Below are 26,768 nucleotides of genomic sequence, written 5' to 3' on the forward strand. Positions count from 1 at the left end.
GCAACCAGTGCATCTAGCACAAGGGGGAAGGAGAGCTTTTGGGATTTGGGTGGGTAAGTGTGGGTCGGTAGAAGTGGGGTCTCCAATTCTGTAAACGCTAAAGGAGATCCTGGGACTTCAGAGAGCATCCTATATGTCTGAATATTGAGAACAGTGAGTTCAAGGCAGCTAAAGGCACTCAAATCCAAAAGAACTCAAAGCTTTTTAAAATTCATTCATTAGCACATTGTGAAGTCAATTAAATGCAAATTGTTGTTGAGTTGTTAGGAGAAACTTGACTCTTCTCCTTGGGAGGTCAAGTTGCATATAGATGAGAGAAATAACAGGTTTTCTTTCTGTATTCTTTTAAAAATTAATTGTAATTTCATACAGTGCTGATATCTTAAACGTGGCATCTGAAGCGAGTATGAAGATCAAAAAAAAGTATTTAGAAAGTGCCAATTAGGCAAAACACAAGTGAAATTTTCTCCCTGGATTATTTTAAAATATACATGTATAAAACATCATTTAATAAAGAGTAGCATAGTCTAGTATGAGGATACAAGTGCATCTTGGCCCACCTGCTTTCCATGTCAAGACACCTCCTATTTGCCATCAGGATTTCCTCCTCTTCCTTTTGAATTCGAGCTTCCAAGGATGTTTCATAGCTGCCATTTGGAGAATGCCCAAGAACCGTGGTATCCCTAACAACACAACAAACAAAATTAGTACTGCAGTTAACTCTGCCTAAATTCACATCATTTCCCCCTTGAACTCCTCCCCCCAGTCTAAATATTGAGGCTGGGTGGGAAATGGCCCTTATAAAGTTGTAATTGGCCACTTAAAGGCCTCAATTGGGGCCAGGGTGGGCGGCCCATTCGAGGCCTCCCCTGCTCCAGTGTAAAACCAGTAAGAAGTCTCACAACACCAGGTTAAAGTCCAACAGGTTTAACTGCAGGGAGGTTGGGCGGGTGGAAACCTAGCGGAAAGCCCATCCAAGGAATTTTACGCTCACCTCTTGTCACCTGCAGCAGAGGAGCATAAAATTCAGGTTCACATTTAAGTCTAGAAGCTTGAGTAAGAAAAGGGTCTCTTTCCTCTTGGAAAAAAAAGACTAAGGGGTGACCTATGGGAGTATTTTAAGGATGAAAGGTTGTGATTTGATTGGATAGAGAGAATGTTTCCTCTTGTGGGGACGAGCATAACTGGAGGTTATCAATATAAGACAGTTACCAAGAAATCCAATAAGAAATTCCGAAGAAACTTCTTTACCCAATAAGTGGTGAGAATGTGGGAGTCACTACCACAGAGTGCAGTTGAAGGTATTAATATAGATACATGAAGGGGGAAAGCTAGACAAACACAAGAGGGAGAAAGGAAGAGAGGATTATGATGACAGATTTAGATGAGGAAAGATGGGAGGAGGAGGATCAAGTGGAGTAGCATGAACTGGTTGTGTCAAATGGCCTGTTTATGTGCCATATGTCCAATGTAATGGCTATGCAAAGGACAAAACACTTCAAAAATCTAACCCATGTGTAAATTATGGTTTTCTTCAGAGCCTTCTGCTTTTAATTAGCTTGAATTCCCGAATGAAAAGCTTGTTGGGTTGCAGTGCAAAAATATGTCAATTGACTATATTGAATCTGCAGTCTATTCAACATCTTGATGCATGTGTTACAGGAGGACCAAAGTGTAACTAAGTCTTCTTCAGCGAGCTCAGAACGGGCTCCATATGAAGGCAACTATAATTTCTTGTTTTGAAAATTCAGATGAACCTCTAGCTCCAAGGTCTGCATAGTGGGCAAAACATTCGCTTCAGATGGTAGTCAAGCTGCGATTCGTACAGACATTCCAACATGATGAAAGTCACGTGTGAGGACTTCAAGCCTCAGCTAATGGGCAGGACTAAATTATGAAAGGGAGAGAAATAAATCATTCAACATCTTTGAAAATATTATAGTTATTTAAATCAGTCTGCCACTAACAGTTTGCAGTAGGCTTGTATGAAGGAATGCTCAATTCAAAGCAAAATTCCCAAAAGCAACAAATGGGATAAATAATGATTCATATTTATAATTTATCTTAAGTTCTAAATAGGATCCTTTCTTTCCCTCACTCATGCAAGACCAGGACACAGAAATTAGGTTAGCTACTGTAAAACTCTGATCTGGGTCAGCAGTTTGTGTGTTTAGGTCACTCCAGAGCATATAATCCAGGCACCGTTTCAATAACACAGAAAAGTAGAAAATAGGAACAGGAGGAGGTCATTTGGGTCTTCGAACCATTCATTATGATCATGCCTGATCATCTAACTCAATAGCCTGATCCTGCCTTCCCCCCACATCCTTTGTCCCCTTCGTCACAAGGTAGAAAACCAAAGGAGTATGCTGCAGTGTTCTACAGATACCACCCTTCAGATATGACATTAAACTAAGATACCTGCCTTTTAAGGTGGAATAAGAAGTTTAACAACACCGGGTTAAAGTCCAACAGGTTTATTTGGTAGCAAATTTTAAGATGGACACAGAAGATCCCATGGGCTTTATGTGAATGGAGCAGGAGAGTTCTCTAGGTGTCCTGGTGAATACTTACCTCTCAACCAACAACTCCAAAACAAACTACCTGTCCATGTGGGTTTCTGTGTGCAAATTAACGATTATGTTTCTCCAAAATATTGTATTGATCACACTTTAGAAGTTCATAATTGGCTGGAACTGAAGTGCTTTGAGATATACAGAGGCCTTGAAAGACAACATAAATGCAGGTTCTTTCCTTCGACCCTTTTAAGAGTATTTACCTTCTTTTTTCCCTCCAAGTTATCTCTGCTATTTGACGACTTCAAGGTCACATCTCTCTACTGCATCCAAGGTGGGGGAAGAGGGGAGGCAGCTGCTAGGGTCCATGAAGAGGACAATCTGCTCTCAAACCACACCAAGATTGCTCTTGCCAGCCAGTGAGAGGCAAACAAAATTTATTGTGTAATACATTCTCTGAGAAAGTGAGAGGGCATGGGATCCAAGGGGCTGTTGCCTTGTGGATCCAGAACTGGCTTGCCTGCAGAAGGCAGAGAGTGGCTGTGGAGGGGTCTTTCTCTGCATGGAGGTCAGTGACCAGTGGAGTGCCCCAGGGATCTGTTCTGGGACCCTTGCTGTTTGTCATTTTCATAAATGACCTGGATGAGGAAGTGGAGGGATGGGTTGGTAAGTTTGCTGACGACACCAAGGTAGGTGGTGTTGTGGATAGTTTGGAGGGATGTCAGAAGTTGCAGCGAGACATAGATAGAATGCAAGACTGGGCGGAGAAGTGGCAGATGGACTTCAACCCGGATAAGTGTGTGGTGATCCATTTTGGCAGATCCAATGGGATGAAGCAGCAGTATAATATGAAGGGTACCATTCTTAGCAGTGTAGAGGATCAGAAGGACCTTGGGGTCCGGGTCCATAGGACTCTTAAATCGGCCTCGCAGGTGGAGGATGCGGTCAAGAAGGCGTACGGCGTACTGGCCTTCATTAATCGAGGGATTGAGTTTAGGAGTCGGGAGATAATGCTGCAGCTTTATAGGACCCTGGTTAGACCCCACTTGGAGTACTGCGCGCAGTTCTGGTCACCTCATTACAGGAAAGATGTTGAAGCCATTGAAAGGGTGCAGAGGAGATTTACAAGGATGTTGCCTGGATTGGGGGGCATGCCTTATGAGGATAGGTTGAGGGAGCTTGGTCTCTTCTCCCTGGAGAGACGAAGGATGAGAGGTGACCTGATAGAGGTTTACAAGATGTTGAGAGGTCTGGATAGGGTGGACTCTCAGAGGCTATTTCCAAGGGCTGAAATGGTTGCTACGAGAGGACACAGGTTTAAGGTGCTGGGGGCTAGGTACAGAGGAGATGTCAGGGGTAAGGTTTTCACTCAGAGGGTGGTGGGTGAGTGGAATCGGCTGACGTCGGTGGTGGTGGCGGCAAACTCGTTGGGGTCTTTTAAGAGACTTCTGGATGAGTACATGGGATTTAATGGGATTGAGGGCTATAGATAGGCCTAGAGGTAGGGATATGATCGGCGCAACTTGTGGGCCGAAGGGCCTGTTTGTGCTGTGGCTTTCTATGTTCTATCTGCTCCAGAACCCTCCTCACAATCAAAGTCAAAAACTCAAAGTTGGATCAGACAGGGAAGGAAATGGCTGGAATTAATCTCGACTCACTCAATTCTGAGGCCCCTTCCTGTTATAAATTTTGAAAAAGTAGAAACTAAATTTCAATTATGCACAAGGCTCATTATGTTCAGAACTTAGCGCTTGGGTGATACAATGCAGTTTATGGCAGAGATGTCATTTTGAGGCCGGTCCAACCCAAGCTGTACCTTTGAGCCGCGACTGTAGCTGCAGCATCCAATGCAAACTGCCGCATCACACTTTCTTCCAGGTACTTCTGTTCCCACTTGGTCATGTCAGCCTCCAAGGCCAGGATCCGCTCCTCCTTCTCACGCAGCAGCTCCATTAACGAAGTGGCATTACACTCAGGGGCACTGGTTGTCTGGGAGGTTCCTTGACGCTGCACAAGGCCAAACAAAAAAGCACAAACCATCAAATGACATCTTATAATTACATATTTCTGTAATTATGCTTTTTCAAAACACAGAAATCAATTGTCATTATAAGGAAAAGATCACTCAATCTGCCGCCCCCCCCACCACCACTTCTCTCTCTCTATAGGTTCCCCATCCCACTCGGCATCAATCTTCAGCAGAAAGCACAAGCTGGTAGTCTGCTCTCCATGCTTTGCCATGGAACTCTTTGGGTGGCGAATGCACAACAATTGCAGGACTGGAATAGCCCTTCATAGTTGGGAGTGGGGTTGGAGGGTGGAGGTTACTTCCTTCAATTTTCTCCTCTCCTTTCCTGAGCACTGGGATATAGTTCAAGAAGCAAAGCCAGCTTCAACATTACCTCACACCCGTGATCACTCTTCACTTTGAAATAGAGTATAGTGCATTGGTAGACCACTGAACAATTGCTGGTAACAGCGACAGCAAGGAGCAATCTCACTCAAAAACCATGCATTTCCACAAGATTAATAACCTGAAGCAGGATAGCTTGTCCTCTCCTTATTCAAGGTCACCAAGGCTAACTGTAGTTGTAGATGGATTAGGAACTTTAAAAACATCAAGTGATAAAGGTCATTCAGCTCACCATTCCTATTTCCAGACACTCTGTAATACTCATCTTACGCCAAATAAACACCCAAAGGGATCCATACAAAAAGATTGAAACATTAAAACATCACTGACATATAAAACTGGAACTAGTTTACCTGCTGCATCCGAAGGGATTCCAATTCCCTTTCAAGCCTGGTTCGTAGCCGATGTTCAAGTTGCTCCCGTTTTTCACAGGCTGCTTGCAGCTGAATCAGGGCTTGCTGCATTCTTTCTACTTTGTCCACATACACCTGCTTCCTCTTCAGCTACAACCAGAGTCAGAAGAAAAGCAATTGAGTAAAACCATACTGAACGTGGGCCAAAACCACAGGGGCTGTGAATCACAAGGTAGACAATGACTGCAAATTATCATGACTTAACAACTAAATCATTGCACGATCATTTAATGGCTACAGTGGGTCCAAACAGCTTATAGGAAGTCAGAAAGTATGGCCAGATTTGCCCACATCCTGAGGTTTTACAAACTCTCATTTTCCAGAGAGCCTATTAGTCTTTTTTTAAACCAGGTAGAATAATGCGTTTTGACTGGGAATATGCTGGCAGAGTGCCATTAAGGTCTAAATTCGGTGAAATACAACTCATTACACTCACAGTACGGTCACTGGGTTATTTGTAGAGTATTTCCCCTTCACCTGTCAGCATATCTGGGATTCCTACCCTGTGGCACCAAAATTGACGATCTGCCATCAAAGCCTGGGAACCTATTTGCGTTGGGTTTTTAAAAATTTGTTATCCTGTTTGACCTGTGCCAACCTTGAGATTAAAAAAGGGCTAACCTTGGCACTATTCATTAACACGATAAATTCTAAACCATAGTCCAAATATCTGTTTGCATTAGCAGCTTAAGACATCTGAACATTATTGGGAACATATGTTTAATGGTATGAACCCATTTTGCCCATAGAAACAAGAAAGAGCTCTGGATCTCCATGAATGGCCTTGGATATTGAATCAGTTGGGATTCAGTGCTGCTGCTCCTCCACACCCTACTTGTACTCACCAATAAAGAGAGACAGGGTTTCTGGACAATCAGAGGAGTACTTAAATATAGGACTGTATGGCAGAAAGTTAGATCCAACAATCTTCCTCCCATTTTCTTGTGGAAAAGTGCCTGGCCGCAGTTGCAGGATTAAAACCAAGTGTTCACAGTGCTGGTAATCACAGACACTTTCCTCATCCCATTCTTATGGTACAACACATTTAACAATCCTGGGAGAAATCCTCAATCAAAATAGTGTGGGACTGTTGCCTTTGCCCTCCTTCCACAAACAAGTTGAGTAACTATTTGTGAGAATAATGTTCTTCAATCATGAATGAACAACTCTGTCCACAGAAAAGATGGCAGAAAAATGAAGCAGAGTTGTAAAGCCAAGTAATTTATTGTCTAATTTCACAATTCTGCAATTGTTGATCACACTGTCAGAATCCCATTTCCTCACGCTGGTTACCACTCAGCTAGCAAGTTGTGAGATTTTTACACTGTCAGTCTCTCTATATTGCATTCAGGTGTTTTGCTCCACTAACATTTGCTGAGTTCAGAGAATAGGAAAGTAGCCTGCTCCTGAACCTCTTCCAGTATCATTAGTTATCTGCTTGGACATAGATGGATTGTGCGTGCATGATGTTAACAAGGGGAAGAGGATTTTCTATTGAGAAAAAGATCTCACTGGGTATTACAAAAAAAACACTTCAAATAATATGAGGGTTCTGACCACATGAGCAGCACAGTGGCACACTGTTTAGCACTGCTGCTTCACAGCGCCCGGGACCCAGGTTCAATTCCCAGCTTAGGTCACTGCCTGTGTGGAGTCTGCACATTCTCCCCATGTCTGCATGGGTTTCCTCCAGTTTCCTCCCACAGTCTGAAAGATGTGCTGATTAGATGCATTGGTCATGCTAAATTCTCCTTCAGCGTGCCCAAACAGGCGTCGGAGTGCGGCGACTAGGGGATTTTCACAGTAACTTCATTGCAGTGTTAATGTAAGCCTTATTTGTGACACTAATAAATAAAAACTTAAAAAAACACATCATGACAAGTACACATCAACAGATCACAAATGATTTTTGAAAATATCCTACATATGACAAAATTAATAAAAAATGGAAAGCTTATTAGTAAAGTTAAATTATATTAAAAATTCAAAAAACATCTTTCTACTTGCATTCATTTAAAATTAACTTATTTTGCAGAAAATGCACGGTGTTTAATCAATTTATGTTCCTTCCCATATTGCCTAAACTTAAAAGACACTGCACTAGAATGTTCCCCAATGGCTGTTCGCTGTAACAAGAGAGTGCTGAGTCATAACGTTTCCCTATGATTATCCCCAGCCCTTCCTTCCAAACAGCCAGGGGATCTTTAAATCTCCATTTGGCTCACATCATAACAAGAGTTCAGCAATTAGATTTTAAGTTTGCAATCATCTGTGTTGGGTGGTCCGACGTAGAAGTATGAGGAATATGCAGTTTGTGTACATTCCAAATGTGCTCTTACATACCTCTGTATAACAAGTTCAAACTGGCATTCTCTCATGGATCAGTGGTGAACTGTGAATGCCCAAAACACTTCAGCTTAGCTCATTTAGTAGTGCTCTCACTCGAGTTTGTGGCTTCAAAGCCACAAGCATTTGAACTCACAATCTAGGTTAACGCTTCAATGTGGTATTATGACATTTTCAGAGGTGCCATCCTTCACAGGACATGTTAAAACTGAGTCCGTAGGCATCAGAGTCCAAAATATATGGCAGCAGTGAGTGAATTTGCCCCAGAAGCCTCACAATGACGAGGGTGAAAAATTCACGAAACGTCACCCTGTGTATTTTTATTGAAGGGACAGCGGGAATCTGTGAGGAGCTACACTTTCAATCACAGAGTCTATCTCTCCCATGTTGTTGCTTCATCCCTCTAATCACATGACCCCTCCACCCTGCTCTTTTCTTCCTGATCTTCTCCTTTGACCTTGTTGGGGTGTCCTGTCTTCTTGGGCAGCAGCATGTCCTGAATATTGTGCAGGACCCTACCTATTGCATGTCCTCCCAGCAGCTTGTTGAGTTCCTCATCGTTCCAGACAGGCAGCTGCCAGAATCTGGAGATAATGTGGGGTTTTTCTCTTGTCCCAGGCAATGTCGCCAGCCAGTTCCAGGATCTCGGGTAGGCGAGAGCGTACCCTCATGACGCTCAGTATAGTGAGCCTTGCGCAGTGTGCAGTAGCCAATGCATGCAGGTGACTGGGAACTTGACTTCAGCCTGAGCTGCTACCAGCTGCCAGGCCCATTGATGGTCAGAGAGGAGCCTCCACAGGCTCTGCACACTCTCTATCATGTGCTTGTTCTCCTTTTGGCAGCAGCTCACTAGGCCCCAGCTCCAAGCCCTGGGAATTAATCTATAACTCTGTCTAGTCCAAGGCTCTGGTCTCCTGCCTCGGTTTTTCCACTGGGCAGCTGACTAGTCTGTCAATTTGATGTGTTGCCATATGGGAGATGGAAGAAAAAGCTTCTGCCATTAACCAGGAAGAATTTCAACACTCCCAGCATTGCTAACTTCCTCAATTCAGATGGATATTAAAAATCTGACTGCATCAGTTGACGAGCAGTGAGCTCTATCAGTGTACTGATAGTAGTCTCTTTGAGCAATACCACCAACCACAGCTTAACTGGTACAGTAATTTAACTTGTTGCTAGCTGCTGGATATTGCTGTGTGCAAAATGACTGCTATATCCACATGCATAACAGTGACTGAAATATAACTCAATGCATTCCTAGCTTTATGGGGCAGTCTGTGAGGCACAATAAGGTACTTATGAATGCAAGACTCACTTTATTATGAGTACCATGAATAATTATAATAGAATTGAGAGATGAAAAATGTTTAGCAAATACCTCAGCGAAAAAATAAAATAGATCTTTGGCCACAGATCTTTCATTAATCTATTTTGCTTCAAAAAGGTCCGCAGTATGGACTTTCATAGTGATCTGGGTATGTTAACAACATAGCACACCATACAAATGTTACTTAATTGCAACTGCATTCTTAATACACTAAAGGTTTTGCTATTATGACAGCAATGGGATTTACTCTTTAATTGCTACAATTTAGGGATCCAGTTTTAAACGATGCAGATTTTCTTGGCCCACAATCTATAGTTAAGAGATGCAATCAGGACAGTAACTCCACGCTGACAGTGAAAAGCCAAACCAAATGCATTAAATTATATTCAGGAAGGGCGATACTTCCTTAAGGCTTAGGGAATTGACAGACTGCATCATAAACTACCAAGTAGTCAAGTTGCAGGGTAAGCGAGAAAATACGTGTTTTTATTATAATGCATTTTCCAAAAGGCATAAAGTACCAGAAGCAATGATTCAATTACTAAAAGACATGAAATTAAAAGAGCAAATATGAGTGGGGAAGGGAAAAACCTATAATGTGAATGTTAAGCAAGAGAAACAGGACAATTACTCTGCCATTTCCTTTCCCCTCCCTGCTCTCCACCCCAATCCTCCAGAAAGCCCCACATACAGTTGGACTGCTCCTCATCCTCTACCAGTGCCCACAAAGCAGCAACAACTGCTGAGGATAAACTGTCAATGATTGTGCCCTACCTTTCCCCTGGAGCGCAACCAGCAGGGGAAGGTCATTTCATGTGCAAAAAGAAAATGTGCATATGTGGAAGTCATGATGTGGAGATGCCGGCGTTGGACTGGGGTGAACACAGTAAGAAGTCTCACAACACCAGGTGTAAAGTCCAACAGGTTTATTTGGTAGCAAATACCATAAGCTTTCGGAGCACTGCTCCTTCGTCAGATGGAGTGGAAATGTCTGACGAAGGTGCAGCGCTGCGAAAGCTTATGGTATTTGCTACCAAATAAACCTGTTGGACTTTAACCTGGTGTTGTGAGACTTCTTACATGTGTGGAAGGCCAGATGTGCTCTTGTGTGCACAAAACAGCCATTTCTGTATGTGTGAATGTGAAATAGACACACATATACTTCCATGCATGGATCATTTAAAAGCCTATTGCCCAGTTCTCATTTCTAAAGGTTACCAGGACAGTCAATCCAGACCCTGAGCTGCCCAGTTCAAAACTGGATAGGGGACTCCTCAACTCGGAAATATCTCGAGATTTTCACCACTCCTTATAGCATTAAGTCAGATGGATAAAACATTCTAAGGTGTGAACAGCCCACTATCCCTCTCTTAGCCATTCTGCCTTTGTAGCCATAAGTGCCTGTTGCTAAACCAGACCTTGTCCTCACCATCACTCTCACGTTTTCTGCTAAGATGATTGGATAATGTTAAGAAGTGAAAACCCTTCTTGACATTAACACCTTACGCTAGGGATACTAAGAACATTGGATTGAGATCAAATCAGAGATCTCCATGATCTGAGTGGCTCAATGATATATCAGCGAGCATATTCATACATATTAACACCCAAATTCAACTGTTAAAGTGAAATACAAAATAATTAACAAAAATAAATATAAACGCTGTTTATTTGCAGTAGTTTGTTCTTTTCACATGTTAACGTCCCATTAACTATGGCAGATTATATCATCCTATCCCTCTACCTACCTCTTCCTCCAATTTGACCACTTTTCCCTGCGTGTTGTTCAAGGCCTGATCTCGGATCTCAATGTGTCTTCTCTGATCCTCATTGGTAGATCGGAGGGCAGATAGCTCCATTTCCAACTTCTCCTTTTCTCTCATATTTTCTTTATCTAGAGAGTTGACAGGGACACGGTAAGAGGTAAATAAACATTAATTGCTGAAGAAAACTTTTAAAAACTGGTTCGCATATAGAAACAGGGAAGCACATTATACCGTGTGAACTGTCCAGTTCCATCAATGTATTTCAGACAGAATACTGACCAAACTCCAGCTCATATGAGGAGGACACATAAAATAGTTACTAGAATGATAACCAGGGATTATGGACTTCAGTTATCATAGAATCATAGAATCCCTATAGTGCAGAAGGAGGCTATTTGGCCCATCGAGGCTGCACCAACAACAATCCTACCAAGGTCCTATCCCCGTAACCCCATGTATTTACCCTGCTAATCCCCATGACACGAGTCAATTTAGCATGGCCAATTAACCTAACCCACACATCTTTAGGAAGACGGACGAAAGTGGGATTTATTTCTTTAGAGCAGAGAAAATTAAAGGGAGATTGAATAAATGGTTCAAAATTATGAAAGGTTTTCATGGGTAAATAGGAAAAAGCTATTTGCAATACCAGGAAAGTTAACAATCAGAGTTGGATTTAAGGTAACTTAAGAGCCAGACAGAGATGGGGAGAATGTTCTTTAAAAAATGCATCAAGTTATGATGATGTATAATGCACTGCAGGGGTGATCTGTATACAAAAAATGGGTGGAACTTGAATCACAGGGGGACCAATATCCTGGCCGGTAGGTTGGCTAAGGCTACAGGGGAGAATTTAAACTAGATAGGTTGGGGGGAGGGGAGCTAGAAGAGTTGACTAGGATCAAGGAACTAATTGATGGGGGGGAGGATGCAGGGGTAAGGGGAATTACAAAATTAATGGTAGAGGAGAGGGTGCAAGTGAATGAAGGCGGTAATTTAGATAAGGGAGTAGAGGGAGAGGGTGTTTGCGACTCATCAAAGCGGGTCCAGATAAAAGCTGGAATAAGGACACTTTGCCTGAATGCACGAAGCATTCGGAACAAGGTAAATGAGTTGATGGTGCAAATCAGCACAAGTGGGTACGATCTAGTGGCCATTACAGAAACGTGGCTGAAAGGTGACCAGGACTGGGAGATGAATATCCAGGGGTATCAGGCGTTTAGGAAGAATAGACAGGAAGGAAAAGGTGGTGGGGTCGCGCTATTAATAAGAGATAATATCAGGGTAGTACTGAGGGATGACATAGGCTCTGAGGAACAAAACGTGGAATCATTATGGGTAGAGATGAGGAATAGTAGAGGGAGAAAGACACTAGTAGGTGTGGTATATAGGCCCCCAAATAATAATGTTGAGGTAGGGAGGGCTATAAACAAGCAGATAAGGGATGCGTGTATCTGCAATAATCATGGGGGACTTCAACATGCACATTGACTGGCAGACTCAAGTCGGTAAGGGTGGAATGGAGGAAGAGTTCTTAGAATGCTGTCGGGATAGTTTCCTTGAACAGCATGTTACGGAACCGACGAGGGAACGAGCTATTTTGGATCTGGTATTGTGTAACGAGGTAGGTAGAATTAAGGATCTTATTGTGAAGGACCCTCTTGGGTCTAGTGACCACAATATGGTCGAATTTCTGATTCAGATGGAAGAGGAGAAAGTTTGGTCCCAAACCAGTGTCCTCTGTTTGAACAGAGGGAAATATGATAGGATGAGGGATGAATTGGCTAAGGTAGACTGGGAGAGCAGGCTGGCAGGTAGGATAGCTGAGGAACAGTTGAGGATTTTTAAGGAGATCCTTTTCAGTTCTCAGCAAAAATATATTCCAGCAAAAAACAAGGATTGTAAGAAAAGGGAGAACCAGCCTTGGATAACGAAGGAAATAAAGGAGAGTATTAAAATAAAAACAGCTGCGTACAGAGTGGCCAAAAATAGTGGAGAAACAAGTGATTGGGAAAAATTTAAGAAACAACAAAGAGAGACTAAGAAAGCGATAAAGAAAGGAAGGATAGACTATGAAGCTAGGCTAGCAATTAATATAAAAAATGATAGTAAAAGTTTTTATAAATATATAAAAAGGAATAGAGTGGCTAGAGTGAATGTTGGACCCTTGGAGGACGAGAGGGGGGAGTTAATAGTGGGAAATGAGGATATGGCTGAGTCTTTAAATAAGTTTTTTGTGTCGGTCTTCACGGTGGAGGACACAAATAGTTTGCCAAATATTAACGATAGAGGGTTGGCAGCAGGAGAAATACTTAATACAATTAATGTTACCAGAGAGGCAGTGCTGGGTAGACTAATGGGACTGAAGGTGGACAAGTCCCCGGGTCCGGATGGAATGCATCCCAGGGTATTGAAAGAAATGTCAGAGGTAATAGTGGATGCGTTAGTGATTATTTATCAAAACTCGTTGCATTCTGGGGTAGTGCCGGTTGATTGGAAAACGGCTAATGTTACGCCGCTGTTTAAAAAAGGAAGGAGACAAAAGGCGGGTAACTATAGGCCGGTCAGCTTAACGTCTGTAGTAGGGAAAATGCTGGAATCCATTATTAAAGAGGAGATAGCAGGGCATCTGGATAGAAATGGTTCGATCAATCAGACGCAGCATGGATTCATGAGGGGAAAGTCATGCTTGACGAACATGTTGGATTTTTATGAAGATGTGACTAGGGCGGTTGATGGAGGAGAACCGGTGGATGCGGTGTTTTTGGATTTCCAAAAGGCGTTTGATAAGGTGCCCCATAAAAGGCTGCTGAAGAAGATTAGGGCACACGGAGTTGGGGGTAGTGTGTTAAATTGGATTGGGGACTGGCTATCCGACAGGAAGCAAAGAGTCGGAATAAATGGGTGTTTTTCCGGTTGGAGGAAGGTAACTAGTGGCGTGCCGCAGGGATCGGTACTCGGGCCGCAACTATTTACCATTTATATAGATGATCTGGAGGAGGGGACGGAGTGTAGGGTAACGAAGTTTGCAGACGACACAAAGATAAAGTGGAAAAGTGAATCATGTGGAGGACGGAGAAGATCTGCAGAGAGATTTGGACAGGCTGAGTGAGTGGGCGAGGATATGGCAAATGGAGTATAACGTTGAGAAATGCGAGGTTATACACTTTGGAGGAAATAATAACAAATGGGATTACTATCTCAATGGAAACAAATTAAAACATGCTGCCGTGCAAAGGGACCTGGGGGTCCGTGTGCATGAGACGCAAAACCCAGTCTGCAGGTACAACAGGTGATCAAGAAGGCAAATGGGATGTTGGCCTATATCGCGAGGGGGATAGAATATAAAAGCAGGGATGTCTTGATGCACCTGTACAGGGCATTGGTGAGGCCGCAGCTGGAATACTGTGTGCAGTATTGGTCCCCTTATATGAGGAAGGATATATTGGCATTGGAGGGAGTGCAGAGAAGGTTCACCAGGTTGATACCGGAGATGAGGGGTTTGGATTATGAGGAGAGGCTGAGGAGATTGGGTTTGTACTCGTTGGAGTTTAGAAGGATGAGGGAGGATCTTATGGAGACTTATAAGATAATGCGAGGGCTGGATAGGGTGGAGGCGGAGAGATTCTTTCCACTTAGTAAGGAAGTTAAAACTAGAGGACACAGCCTCAAAATAAAGGGGGGTCGGTTTAAGACAGAGTTGAGGAGGAACTTCTTCTCCCAGAGGGTGGTGAATCTCTGGAATTCTCTGCCCACTGAGGTGGTGGAGGCTACCTCGCTGAATATGTTTAAAGCGCGGATGGATGGATTCCTGAGCGGTAAGGGAATTAAGGGTTATGGGGATCAGGCGGGTAAGTGGTACTGATCCACGTCAGATCAGCCATGATCTTATTGAATGGCGGGGCAGGCTTGAGGGGCTAGATGGCCTACTCCTGCTCCTATTTCTTATGTTCTTATGTTCTTATGATGTGATTCATATGGCTGCATATATTTCAAGCACTATACTAATAAGCAGTGATTCCACCATCTAAACACAAGTTTGCCCAGCTCTCTAGTATTAAGTCATCATGTAATAAATATGTAATGCACAAATATGTAGTGTGTAAGAATAGGAGTTCCACAGAGACATGCATAGATCAAATGGTTTCAGAAGCACTGATATGACTGAACAATCATCAAATCCATCCAGTCTCAGAGCCCCCATTGAGGTAATCATCTCCAGTATGCCCCAGTCCCCACTTTCCATTCCTTTGACACTAATACTGCTGCCCGTGGTTGGAAATCAATCCTTCATTTATCATACACCTTTGTTAAAATTCATCTCAAAATGATTTCAACTTGCTCACTCTCTTCCTTTCTTTAAAAGCCTTTTATAATTCTGTCCTTCTGCACTGTCAGCAACCAACCATCTTTCCAGTGTCCAATTAACTCCTTAGAACGTCATTGACTGGGGGTTGTTAACATTAATGCAATTCTCTTATATGCATTACTAGCAGTATGCTGCATTGCCCAAATGCAAACCTGCATTGATCTACCGCATTGATTCATTATTCAACCTTTCGAAATTCCAGTAAACATTTCGCTTGTCAAGCTGGTTTTTAGGTGCTGTTATGGACACACCCAACAGCTTTTGAACGGTCACTAATGGCATTCATGCAGTGCACGCACTATGATTAATTTTGAATTCACTGTTTCACTAGGAAGTGGGAATACACATACTTATAAAAGGTTTTGTGGGTTATGACAATTTTGGATCCATTTTTGCACCTACAACTGTAACCTAATGGAAATACTTAGGTAATCATGATGTTCACAGTAATAAAATTACACTGTTTTGACTGCATATTCATGAAGCCATCTACACTTGCCTACAGGGAATTCTAAAGCCAATAGGTATTATAAGATGACGGCTCAGTCAACACTAACGTTACACTGTGGAACAAGTCCAGGATTTCCACAGCACCCCATTGTGTAATGGGATAGCTAGTCTCAATCTGTCTGAAGTTGTTGGTTGCAGTTTTTCCTCAATGTCCTTGGTCTAAAGAGAATGAAAAAAGAAATGCTATGACTAGTATAAAATGTTGGTTAGGCCACATTTGGAATACTGTGTCCAACTCTGGTCACCACACTACCAGAGGACGTGGAGACTTTGGACAGAGTACAGAAAAGGTTTACCAGGATGTTGCCTGGTATTAGCTATGAGAAGAGATTGAATAAACTGGGATTGTTCTCCCTGGAAAGACAGATGTATGGATAGGGTGATCAGTTGGAAACTTTTTCCCAGGGCAGAAATGACAATTACAAGGATGTACAAATTCAAGATAAAGGGGGAAAGGTTCAGTGGAGATGTGCGGGGGAAGTTTTTTTTTACACAGAGGGCGATGGGGGAATGGAATGCATTGCTAAGTGAGGTGTTGAGGCAGTTACATTAGCCACATTTAAGATTTATCTTGATAGACATATGAACAAACGGGGAATAGAGGGATATAAGCGGTTGGTCTGGATGGGTAAATGTGATTGGTGCAGGCTTGGAGGGCCGAAGGGTCTGTTCCTGTGCTACACTGTTCTTTGTTCTTTAAGCCACATGAAACTTTAAAATATTCTAGGGTTCTGCTCCTGATTGCTATCCATGATTTGACTCGGCTGCATTGCTGCACCCATATGAACATGATGTGGAGATGCCGGCGTTGGACTGGGGTGGGCACAGTAAGAAGTCTCACAACACCAGGTTAAAGTCCAACAGGTTTATTTGGTAGCACAAGCCACAAGCTTTCAGAGCACTGCCCCAAGTTGTGTTTGTGAACCCTGATGAAGGGGCAGCGCTCCGAAAGCTTGTGGCTTGTGCTACCAAATAAACCTGTTGGACTTTAACCTGGTGTTGTGAGACTTCTTCCCATGTGAACAGCCAGCTGACATTAATGATCCCACACAAGAGTGGCCAGTCGGATAAGATACAGGAGGGTTACTGAAGTTAGTGGAACTGGACACACTCCTAGAAAGAAAGAGACACGCTAGGTGGCAAAACAAAGCTTAATGTAGATTAACCAAACTACAATTTCTGTTTACTAGATGAACTGTGATATAAAATAATTCACAAGACAGTGTGGACAAAGTATTATGGATTTGAAAGAACTGCAAGACTGAATCCAAGGCTTTACTCAAGTTCAAAGACTGGTACTGTACTATTTATCAGTTGATGTATCGGGGGCAATTTAAAAAGTTCTAATACATACTGGTCACTAAAGTACAGCAAACAACTAGGTCATGATTAAACATTCAGGCTATTTGATTTCTGCCTACATCAATTACTTATTAAACCTAAAAGTAATGCTGTGCAATAATTTCAAGGGCAGTTGTGTTGTTTTAACCTTGAAGTTTTATTGGGTGTAGCTCAATAGCTGAAGCAACTATTGTTCAGCGCCCATTCTGCAGATGCAGAGTCCAGTCTCAATTGCCACTTGTGATTCAACTGAATTGACAAACTTGGTCAAGTTCAACATGGGAGTGAATGTTCCTGGAAGGTAAGCTGACCCATCACAAGCAGTTAAGGAGTTCCAGCATAGAGGAAACCTGCAAAGATGGCTGATTAAATTACCATGTTTGACTTATGCAGCCTAATGGACAGTTGACAGATTGTCAGTGACAGTATCATTGTTGGATACAATATCAAATCTAATAAACTTAATACATCTTGAAAAACAAACCAACACTGCAGCAATCAAAAGCCAAATGAAACGGAGCTGATTCTATCAATTAAACAACTCAGCCAGGATCTTCATACTAACAAGGCTGACCATCCAAAAAAAGGAAAAAGTGGGTGATGGACATGTAAGTCCGGCGTTTTGTTTTCTTTGAATAACAAGTATTTAACAGTTTCAAAATTATGATCTTTATGTAAAAAGAAAATTAGTGCAAAAGCTACACTTTGAACATGGGGGGTTCAAGAAAGGGCCTTTGTTGGAAATCCTGTGGGAAACTTAGTGATTAGCTGCTTGGTATGCACGGGGTACTTTCCAAGATCGTCAGCCAAAAGGAAATTGAAGCCATGAAGACATAATCACCAAATCCATTACTCTGCACCAGTCTTCATCTATCAGGGCCTGCTCTCAATCTCAATAGCCAAGAATTCAAGGTAAGACCTAGCTGGACACTTCCATGATTGTGATAGAATATCATCAAGCCATCACTTATTCAAACAATCAATAGGGTAATGATATCTAATTCAAAATAAAAGATTCCATACAGCTTGCACCATGAACTGCAATTTTTACTTGCATTTCACTGCCGCAAATGGCATTTTTTTCCTTTTGTCAACATTTCCTTCTCAAAAACTTAACAAAAATCACATTAACTTTCTGCCAAGAGAGGGAAAACACATTGAAACTTTATTTGGCCTTCAATTATTCTGACAACTACTGCCTCCCTGCTTGGCTGTCGACATTATATTAAACTGCGTACTTGAATAGCTTCCCTTGTATAAAACAAAGCTTGGGACACCATTTTTAGCAAAGAGGCAGGGTGCCTGCTGCACATCAAAGTTCACCACACATTCCAGAGCCACTGCTCTTGGAAATAAGTGCAGAGCATTTGGGGATTCAAAGATTAAACTTGCCAGCCATGTCAGTGTGGGAATGCCTTGAAGTTCTGACTGTATAATACATGGAAATTTGGAGAAACACTTGAAATCTATGATTCAGAGACTTACACATTTAACACAGATAAGCCCCAGGCTTGTAATACATAACTAGAATAATGCAGTTATTAAGCAATCAGTTTTAAGTTTTTTTTCCCAAAAATGCTATGAGGTTTTTTTTTAGGAGGCACGTGAGTGATTAAAGAGGTTGAATGGATTGAATTAACAAAAATGGATGCCAGAGAACGGTAATTGAAAAAAATATGTTCCCTTAAACAATGAAGCAGACATCCTTCGGCGCAATCCAGTACGTGTTGCCAAATTTATTAAAGATTTGATTGTGATTCTTAAAATAAAAACTACACATTTGAAAATGACAACACTCTTGGTAGCAGCGGGGATGAATGCGAGAGTAGGTTATCAGGGATTCATTTGAAAAATTGATAAGTGTTGTCACAAGGCTTATTTAAACTACAAACACATTTACCTACAGGAAGAGTAAACTTGTCCCAATGCAACTTTGCATTGTGCCAAGCATGCGTCATCATATAAAGAGTTCATCACAAAACGTTAATTGAATTCATAACCTCAAACCATTCTCACCACTGGCGGCAGGATTTCAACAGCTCAGAACGTCCCGACACCATCCAAGTGAAAGAACAGAATTTGCAGCTGCAATTGTAGGTACCATTCACAAGAGCACATGGCATTGGAAATTTTGCACACTATTTAGTTTTACTAAAATTCAAGTGACGATCAACAAAATGGAAAGCATTAGCTTCAGAGCAATAATAGCAATTAAAATTCCAAAATATTGCTCGTGTTTTTATGAAGCAGAAACTATGGCACTCATTCGAGATTGGGCTGTGAGTCATGATCAGCAGACAATACATTTCTCTGTCGCCACTTTAGTACAATAGATGAATGTGAAATGAAGCTGCAACATCAACTGCCAACGGTACAATAAATAACCAGTAACGCAATGATGCACAGCAAAATGAGTACAATATAAAGGGAAAGACTCTTAGCACCGTAGAGGATCAGAAGGACGTTGGGGTCCGGGTCCATAGGACTCTAAAATCAGCCCCGCAGGTGGAGGAGGTGGTTAAGAAGGTGTATGGTGCCTTTATCAATCGAGGGATTGAGTTTAGGAGTCCGGGGATAATGATGCAGCTATATAAGACCCTCGTCAGACCCCACTTGGAGTACTGTGCTCAGTTCTGGTCACCTCATTACAGGAAGGATGTGGAAAAGATTGAAAGGGTGCAGAGGAGATTTACAAGGATGTTGCCTGGATTGAGTGGCATGCCTTATGAGGATAGGCTGAGGGAGCTCAGTCTTTTCTCCTTGGAGAGACGTAGGATGAGAGGAGACCTAATAGAGGTATATAAGATGTTGAGAGGCATAGATCGGGTGGACTCTCAGAGGCTTTTTCCCAGGGTGGAAATGGCTGCTCCGAGAGGACACAGGTTTAAGGTGCTGGGGTGTAGGAACAGGGGAAATGTTAGGGGGAAGTTTTTCACACAGAGGGTGGTGGGCGGGTGGAATTGGCTGCCGTCAGTGGTGGTGGAGGCAAACTCAATAGGGTCTTTTAAGAGACTCCTGGATGAGTACATGGGACTTAATAGGATGGAGGGTTATAGGTAGGCCTAAAAGGTAGGGATATGTTCGGCACAACTTGTGGGGCCAAAGGACCTGTTTTGTGCTGTTTTGTGTTTCTAAAACAGAACCAGGCCAAATGCAATTTCAATCTGAGCCAATGCTGCGTGGTGTATTGTCTCTCAGAAAACAGGGTAGATCAAAGGGAAAAGACGGACATGGGCAGCCTTAAACATCGTTGTGGTGGCTCACTATAATCAGATAATGGCAGCAGTCCAGAGAAAAGACTGACACCCATCCTCGCAACTCCAGGCATGAGGACCATTAGATAAAGAGAAGATAAAAATACAAGTAAAAGGGACAATGTATCTAAATACTTTCCATAAAAATAAAATACAAAACGTCAATGAAAGTGGAGGTAGAAGCAGGGGAATACACACAGCAACTGTTGCAGTGCATTTCATTCTGCACAACCTGGCAGCTAGCAATGGCTAAGGAAAGGTTTCTGTAGCATCTTGTTTCGGGAACTGACGTCCCTTTAAATGAGTTCAAAGGTAATCAGAGTAATGGCTACAAAAGTCTTTACTGTATGTACTCAGCTTTGCAATGGCAACATTCAACTTACAACTTCAAAGGCCAAAGACAAAGTCAGAATAGAATCCATTCAGATGCTAAATTGTTGTGGATTAGTTCCCAGGCTTGAGCTGTAGCCTTGGTTATTGAATTAAATGACCGTTTCCCTGAAGTCCAACAAGAAAAGTCCACTTACTCTGTCCAATGAGCTGAGCGATAGTTTTTCGGTTGTCTTCTGAGCCTTCACATTCTTTCACAGCAAGCTGTTTGTTAGCAGTTTCCAATCGATCTACAATCCACAAAACACCAGAAAATTAAACAACCAAGCCTCGATGGGAAGGGAATGTTAAGAAGAAATTAACAGAATTCTGAAAATGTAATTTTGTAGCACATGTATATTGCAAAACTATTTTCTGAAATGGTTCTGAAAAAGCAGCTCTGGAGGCAATGATATAGATACCCACTGGCAACTAAAAAGGTAGTCCCTACGGCATGAAACCTCTGCAGGCTTTTTTCAATTTATGATCTTTGATTTGAGTTATTATTGTCACATATATTAGTATACAGTGCAAAGTAATATTTCTTGAACGCGATACAAACAAAGCATTCCGTACATAGGGAAAGGAGGGCAGAATATAGTGTTACAGTTTATAGCTAGGGTGTAGAGAAACATCAACTTAATACGCATTGTTAGAGAGTTCATAAGAGTTAGAGTTTTAGAAGGATTGAAGGAGAGTAAAATGTAGAATTAGAGAATATGCTGGGCACAGCTTGCAAGAAGTTGCCACGTTCTGGCGCCATCTTGAATGCATGGCCTGGTGTCTATAACTCTGTCAGTGCAAGGTAAGTCAGTGCAAAACAACAAGATTTAGCTTGCTTTCAGTTAGAGAGAACCACCAACCCATCAGCAGCTGCAACTTATGGCTTCTCAATTTCCTGTGGCAAGCCTGGTTTATGCTTGTTGTAAGCAGACTTGTTCAAGTAGCTGCTTTGCCACTGGTGTCACTGCAAATGTAGCTTTGCTGCAGTCTCACTGTACGCCAGCATTCATGTTTTCTACCTTCTGAACCATAGCTACAGGAAAAATAGGACCGGATATAACTGGATATTAGAAAGGATGGATGCAGAAGATGGGGATGGAGCAGCTGTACTTATTTGGGATAACGATTTCAGTAGTAGAAAAAAATCTCACAACTATCAGCAAGTCAAAAGAGAGTCCACAAGAATAGAGATAAAAGATAAGAAAGGATCAATCACACTAATAGTTGCAATAAACACCTAATAGTGGAAGGGAGGTGGAGGAGGAAATATGGAGACAAATTAGGGAATTGAGTAAAAAAACACCAAATAATAATCATGGGAGATTTTTTACTAGCCTGATTACCTCACCTTCCTGTCCAATGGTTAAGAGGATAAGGGAATGGTGTTGTGACAATGTGCACAGGGCTCCTTTGTAAAAAGGCCAAGCATGGAAGTTTGACTATTGGATCTAGCAATGGAAAATGCTAAGAAAAATAAAAGGAGGGAAATATCTCGTCAATAGCGACCAGAATTTAATTGTTTTAAGATGATTTTAAAGATGGACATAAGTATGATGAAAACCAAGTTAACGGATTAAAGAAAAGCTGATTTTGAGGGACTGATAATTGAACTTGGAAACCTAAAACAGGCAACAATATTGGCAAATAACAATGAGAAACATTTCAAAGAGTGTTCAACCGAGTGCAGGGAAAATATATCCTGCTATAAGAGCAAACTAAACCCATAGACGAATGAAGATATAAGGGAACAATTGAAGGTTAGGAAAGAGGAATACGTTAAATATATAGACAGTGGGGGAGTGAATGATAAAATCAGGCGATTAAAAACAATTAGGAAGCCAAAGAGAAACATGAAATTAAATCATCAATGAACATAAAGCAAAGTAGCAAAATATTTTATAGGCACTTCATTAAAATAAAGAGAATAGGACCATCGTATAACAGCACAGTAATGTACTACAAGTAACAACAGACAGAAAGCAGAGATATTAAATCATTATTTTGTTTCAGTATTGACCAGGATGGCCAATCCAGTAGACATGACATTGAGTGATGAGACAAGTGCATTTGGGATAAACAAAAACGATGTTCTGAAAAACAAACCCAAAAAGAGAAAACCCCTGGTTTGGCTAGATTGCATATACAGATTTTAAAAAGGATAAAGGAACAGATAGCAGAGGTGTTACTACTTGTATTTAATAATTTGTTAGAAAAGGTGTAGTGTCGGAGGATGGCGATAACTAATCTAATTCCAACAGTTAAGAGGGAGGGCAGAACATGTCCAGGGAATTATAAATCAGTGCATCAGTGGCAAGAGGAATAATAGAACCCTTACGTAAAGGGAGAATGACAACAAAAAAGTCTAAAAACAAAAAATATAATTATGAATAATCATCATGGACTTCAAAAGGGAAAATCCAACCTTATTGAATGTTTTGGGTAAGAGAGAGAGCAAACAAGGCTGATGCTATATGGATGTAACTAATCTGGATTTTCAAAAGACCTTTGATAAGGTGGTCCACAATAGACTAACGAGTAAGGTCAGAGAATGTGAAGTTCGGGACACAAGGCAGGAAGGGTTGCTAGCTGGCGTCAAGACAGAAAGCAGGGAGTGGTAGGAAAGGGAAGTTGTGGTAGATGAGAAGTGGGGCTCCAGAAGGTTCAGTGCAGAACCACTGCTGTGCACAATTTACTTTACAATTTGAACTTTGGAATCAGAAATACAAGTTCTAAATTTGCAGATGACAGCAAATTTGGGGGCAGAGTGTCAATACGGAGGAGGACTGCAACAAGTTACAGGAGGACATTAGATACGATAGGTTGATTGGCCATGCTAAATTGCTGCTTAGTGTTGGCGGGATTTGTAGGATAAATAGATGGGGTTACGGGGATAGGGCCTGGGTTGGATTGTTGTTGGTGCAGGCTCAATGGCCTAAATGGTTTTCTGCACGGTAGGGGTTCTATGATTAATAAACTTCCAGAACAGACAAATAATTGGTAAATGAAGTTGAACACAGATAAACGAGAGTACATTTTGGTAGGAAGAATAAGGGGGTAATTTATTAATTGGAAGGTACAAATCCATGTGCGATAGAGGAACAAAGGGATCACACAGCACAAATATATCAATTATTAAGTTCTGCCACTGGTTAGCAAGGCCTTAAAAAAGCAAACCAAGCACTTAGCTTTTTTTTACAGAATTGAAGAGTTGGGAAGTAATGCTAAACCTGTATTGAACCTTGGTTAAGCCATATTTAAAAAGTATTATTTGCAGTTCTGGTTGTCTTTTATACCATGGTGATTGAGGCACTGGAGTGTGTGCAGAGATTTACAAAGATAGTATCAGGAATGTGTTATCAGGAAAGGAATGACAGGCTGGGTTTCTTTTTTGAAAACAGGAAGACTGAGGGGTGGCCTAATAAAGATCTTTAAAACAATGCAAAGTTTTGGTAGAGTGGATATAGAAAGAATGTTCCCTCTAATGGGGAACAGCATAACTGGAGGCCATCAATACAAGATAGTCACCAAGGAATGCAACAGCGAATTCAGTAGAAGAGTATAAGGAGCAGCTGGAGAAAATTGTAGAGATGCAGTTAAAGGGAAACTAGACAAGCATTTGAGGGAGAAGGAAATAGGTAGTTACATTGGTAGATTTAGATGAGAAAAGTTAGGCAGAGGCTCAAGTGGAGCATAAACAGCAGCATGGACTGGTTGGATTGAATGGCTGCTTTGTGTGTCACATTTCCTATCAATTGATATAAAAACAACTGCTTATGTACAAGCTTGAATTGCAGTTGCTTAAACATGAATTCACCACTGGAGATGGTTCTCTGCAATATAAACAGGCAGATTCTGCTGCAATGGAAGCCACCTCCACAGGTGCAGAACCACTTCCAAAGTTGGTTTCCAGTATTAGAGCTGCCCTTCTATTACAGACAAATCAATGGCTGTCAATTCAAATGTGGAGATGCCGGCGTTGGACTGGGGTAAACACAGTAAGAAGTTTAACAACACCAGGTTAAAGTCCAACAGGTTTATTTGGTAGCAAAAGCCACACAGTGTGGCTTTTGCTACCAAATAAACCTGTTGGACTTTAACCTGGTGTTGGTAAACTTCTTACTGTGTCAATTCAAATACCAGCCAACCTGGGCCAATCAAATTACAACTGAAGTACAGCAAGCAAAAATTCAATGGAAAGTTTCAAATTGCATATTAATGGACACCTGGAAGTGAGTTGCAAGCTGGAATCTAACAAAAAGGTTCTGATGGTATCAATGGTAATAAATGTGTAACTCATATGGCTGCAGCATAATCCAATGCGTCAGAAGGATCAACTTGAAAATGTCAAGTTCCTGGTCTTTAAAAATCTTAAACCAAAATGTTGTTTCAGCCCTATAAATTGCCAAGCGGTTTCAATTTTTAAATAGTTGCTGTACATATAAATGTGCAATTAAGATTCTTTACAGTCCCTCCAAATGGGTACTCATTCTAGTGTCGCACCACAGTGTAGCAAATAACACTTATGCAAGAATATTATGCTCTTTTGCAATATCGCTAGTGCAGGTTTACTGAAATTTATATTCACTTCGGAAGATTCATTACACGTTTTTGCTTGTCTAAGTTACTGAATACCAGTCCTATGAGCTCATCTGAAAATCTAGTTTTAGGCCCTGTGTACTCCCTCACGCTTCCCTTCCCCACCTACTTTGTGGTATGTATGTTACGTTGTTTTCCAAAATATTTTATCTCAAATCTTTTGTATATATTATCTTCATGGTGCTTTGTAAATATTACTCAAAATTCTATCCTGTCCATCCAGTGACGCATCACAGTGTGTGCAAGATATAAACAAAACAGTAACTTCAAAGTATAACACCAAGAAGGTAAAGGAAGTGTTCCTTTCCAAACAGCTAACATTCAATGAAGTCTTAATTCTTGTAAAACATTAAAATAGTAGTGGAAGGAAGCAACAGAAACGGATGGGGGGGGAGGGGGGGGGGTGGACACTGGCATGAGAATCAATCTCAGAATTGTTACAGTGTAAGAGGCCATTCAGCACATCGTGTCTGCACCATCTCTCCAAATAAGCAATTTAGTGCACGAATACCGCTTTCTCCCCATAGCTTTACACATTTTTCTTTTGCAAAAAACGCTTCAGAAAAGTAAGGCTGTGAGATAGTTGCCGGAGAGATGCCGGACGACATTTCTGACAACTCACTTCATACTGACGAGTCTCGGCCTCCCTGATTTTTCAGCAAATCCCTCCACCCAAAGTGCCAGCGTGTGTCCCGCACCACTTTGATCTGGGCTTCTTTGGGGCCTCCTTTCCCTCAACTTTCACTGACAGGTGCTTGTCTTCTGAGTCCTACAATCTGGAATAAACCCCTGAACATTGCTACCTTCCTCAACAATGGTGGCACAGTGGCACAGTGGTTAGCACTGTTGCCTCACAGCGCCAGGGACCCGGGTTCGATTCCGGCTTGGGTCACTGTTTGTGTGGAGTCTACATGTTCTCCCCGTGTCTGCGTGGGTTTCCTCCGGACATCCGGTTTTCTCCCATAGTCTGAAAGACGTGCTGGTTAGGGTGCATTGGCTGTGCTAAATTACCCCTCGGTGTACCCGAACAGGCGCCGGAGTGTAGTGACTAAGGGATTTTCACAGTAACTTCATTACAATGTTAATGTGAGCCTACTTGTGACGACTAAATAAACAAACTTTAAAATAAACCTTTAAAATTCTTCCCCCAATCTAGCACTTTGATTAATCCATTGATAACTTGAATTCTGCTGGCATCAATTTTCACATTTTGTGAGGCACTTCGAACTCTAAAGCAATGAAACGTGAATAAATGCATTCTGTTATTGTTGAAAGCAAAATAAGCTACATCAAGAGGAATAAAGCTCAGAAGAACATGAGGGGGGGGGAGAAGGGAGGGGGGGGGAAGAGGGAGGGGGGGGGAAGAGAAGGGAGGGGGGGAGAAGGGAGGGGGGGGAGAAGGGAGGGGGGGAGAATTCTCCTTTTCTCTTTCTTTTTTTCTCCTTCTCTTTTCTTCTACTCCTTTTTTTTTCTCCTTTCTTTTTTTTCTCCTTCTTTTTTCTTCCTCTTCTTTTTTTTCTCCTTCTTTTTCTCTATTTCTTTTTT

The 26,768-nt window shown here is 41.8% G+C and overlaps 1 protein-coding gene across 1 annotated transcript in view; it reads right to left on the minus strand.

Annotated features, from left to right (window-relative positions):
* The window catches only part of amot (angiomotin), a 63,346-nt gene that overhangs the window by 13,613 nt on the left and 22,965 nt on the right, over positions 1-26,768 (minus strand). The window contains exons 5-9 of the mRNA XM_078211942.1: positions 20,783-20,875; positions 10,764-10,909; positions 5,283-5,432; positions 4,333-4,523; positions 561-683 (exon numbers count right to left, since the gene is read on the minus strand). Coding sequence (XP_078068068.1) covers positions 561-683; positions 4,333-4,523; positions 5,283-5,432; positions 10,764-10,909; positions 20,783-20,875 — 703 coding nt within the window. The remainder of the gene's footprint in view (positions 1-560; positions 684-4,332; positions 4,524-5,282; positions 5,433-10,763; positions 10,910-20,782; positions 20,876-26,768) is intronic.

This window comes from Mustelus asterias, chromosome 4 (genome assembly GCF_964213995.1).
Source record: "Mustelus asterias chromosome 4, sMusAst1.hap1.1, whole genome shotgun sequence".
NCBI lineage: Eukaryota > Metazoa > Chordata > Chondrichthyes > Carcharhiniformes > Triakidae > Mustelus > Mustelus asterias.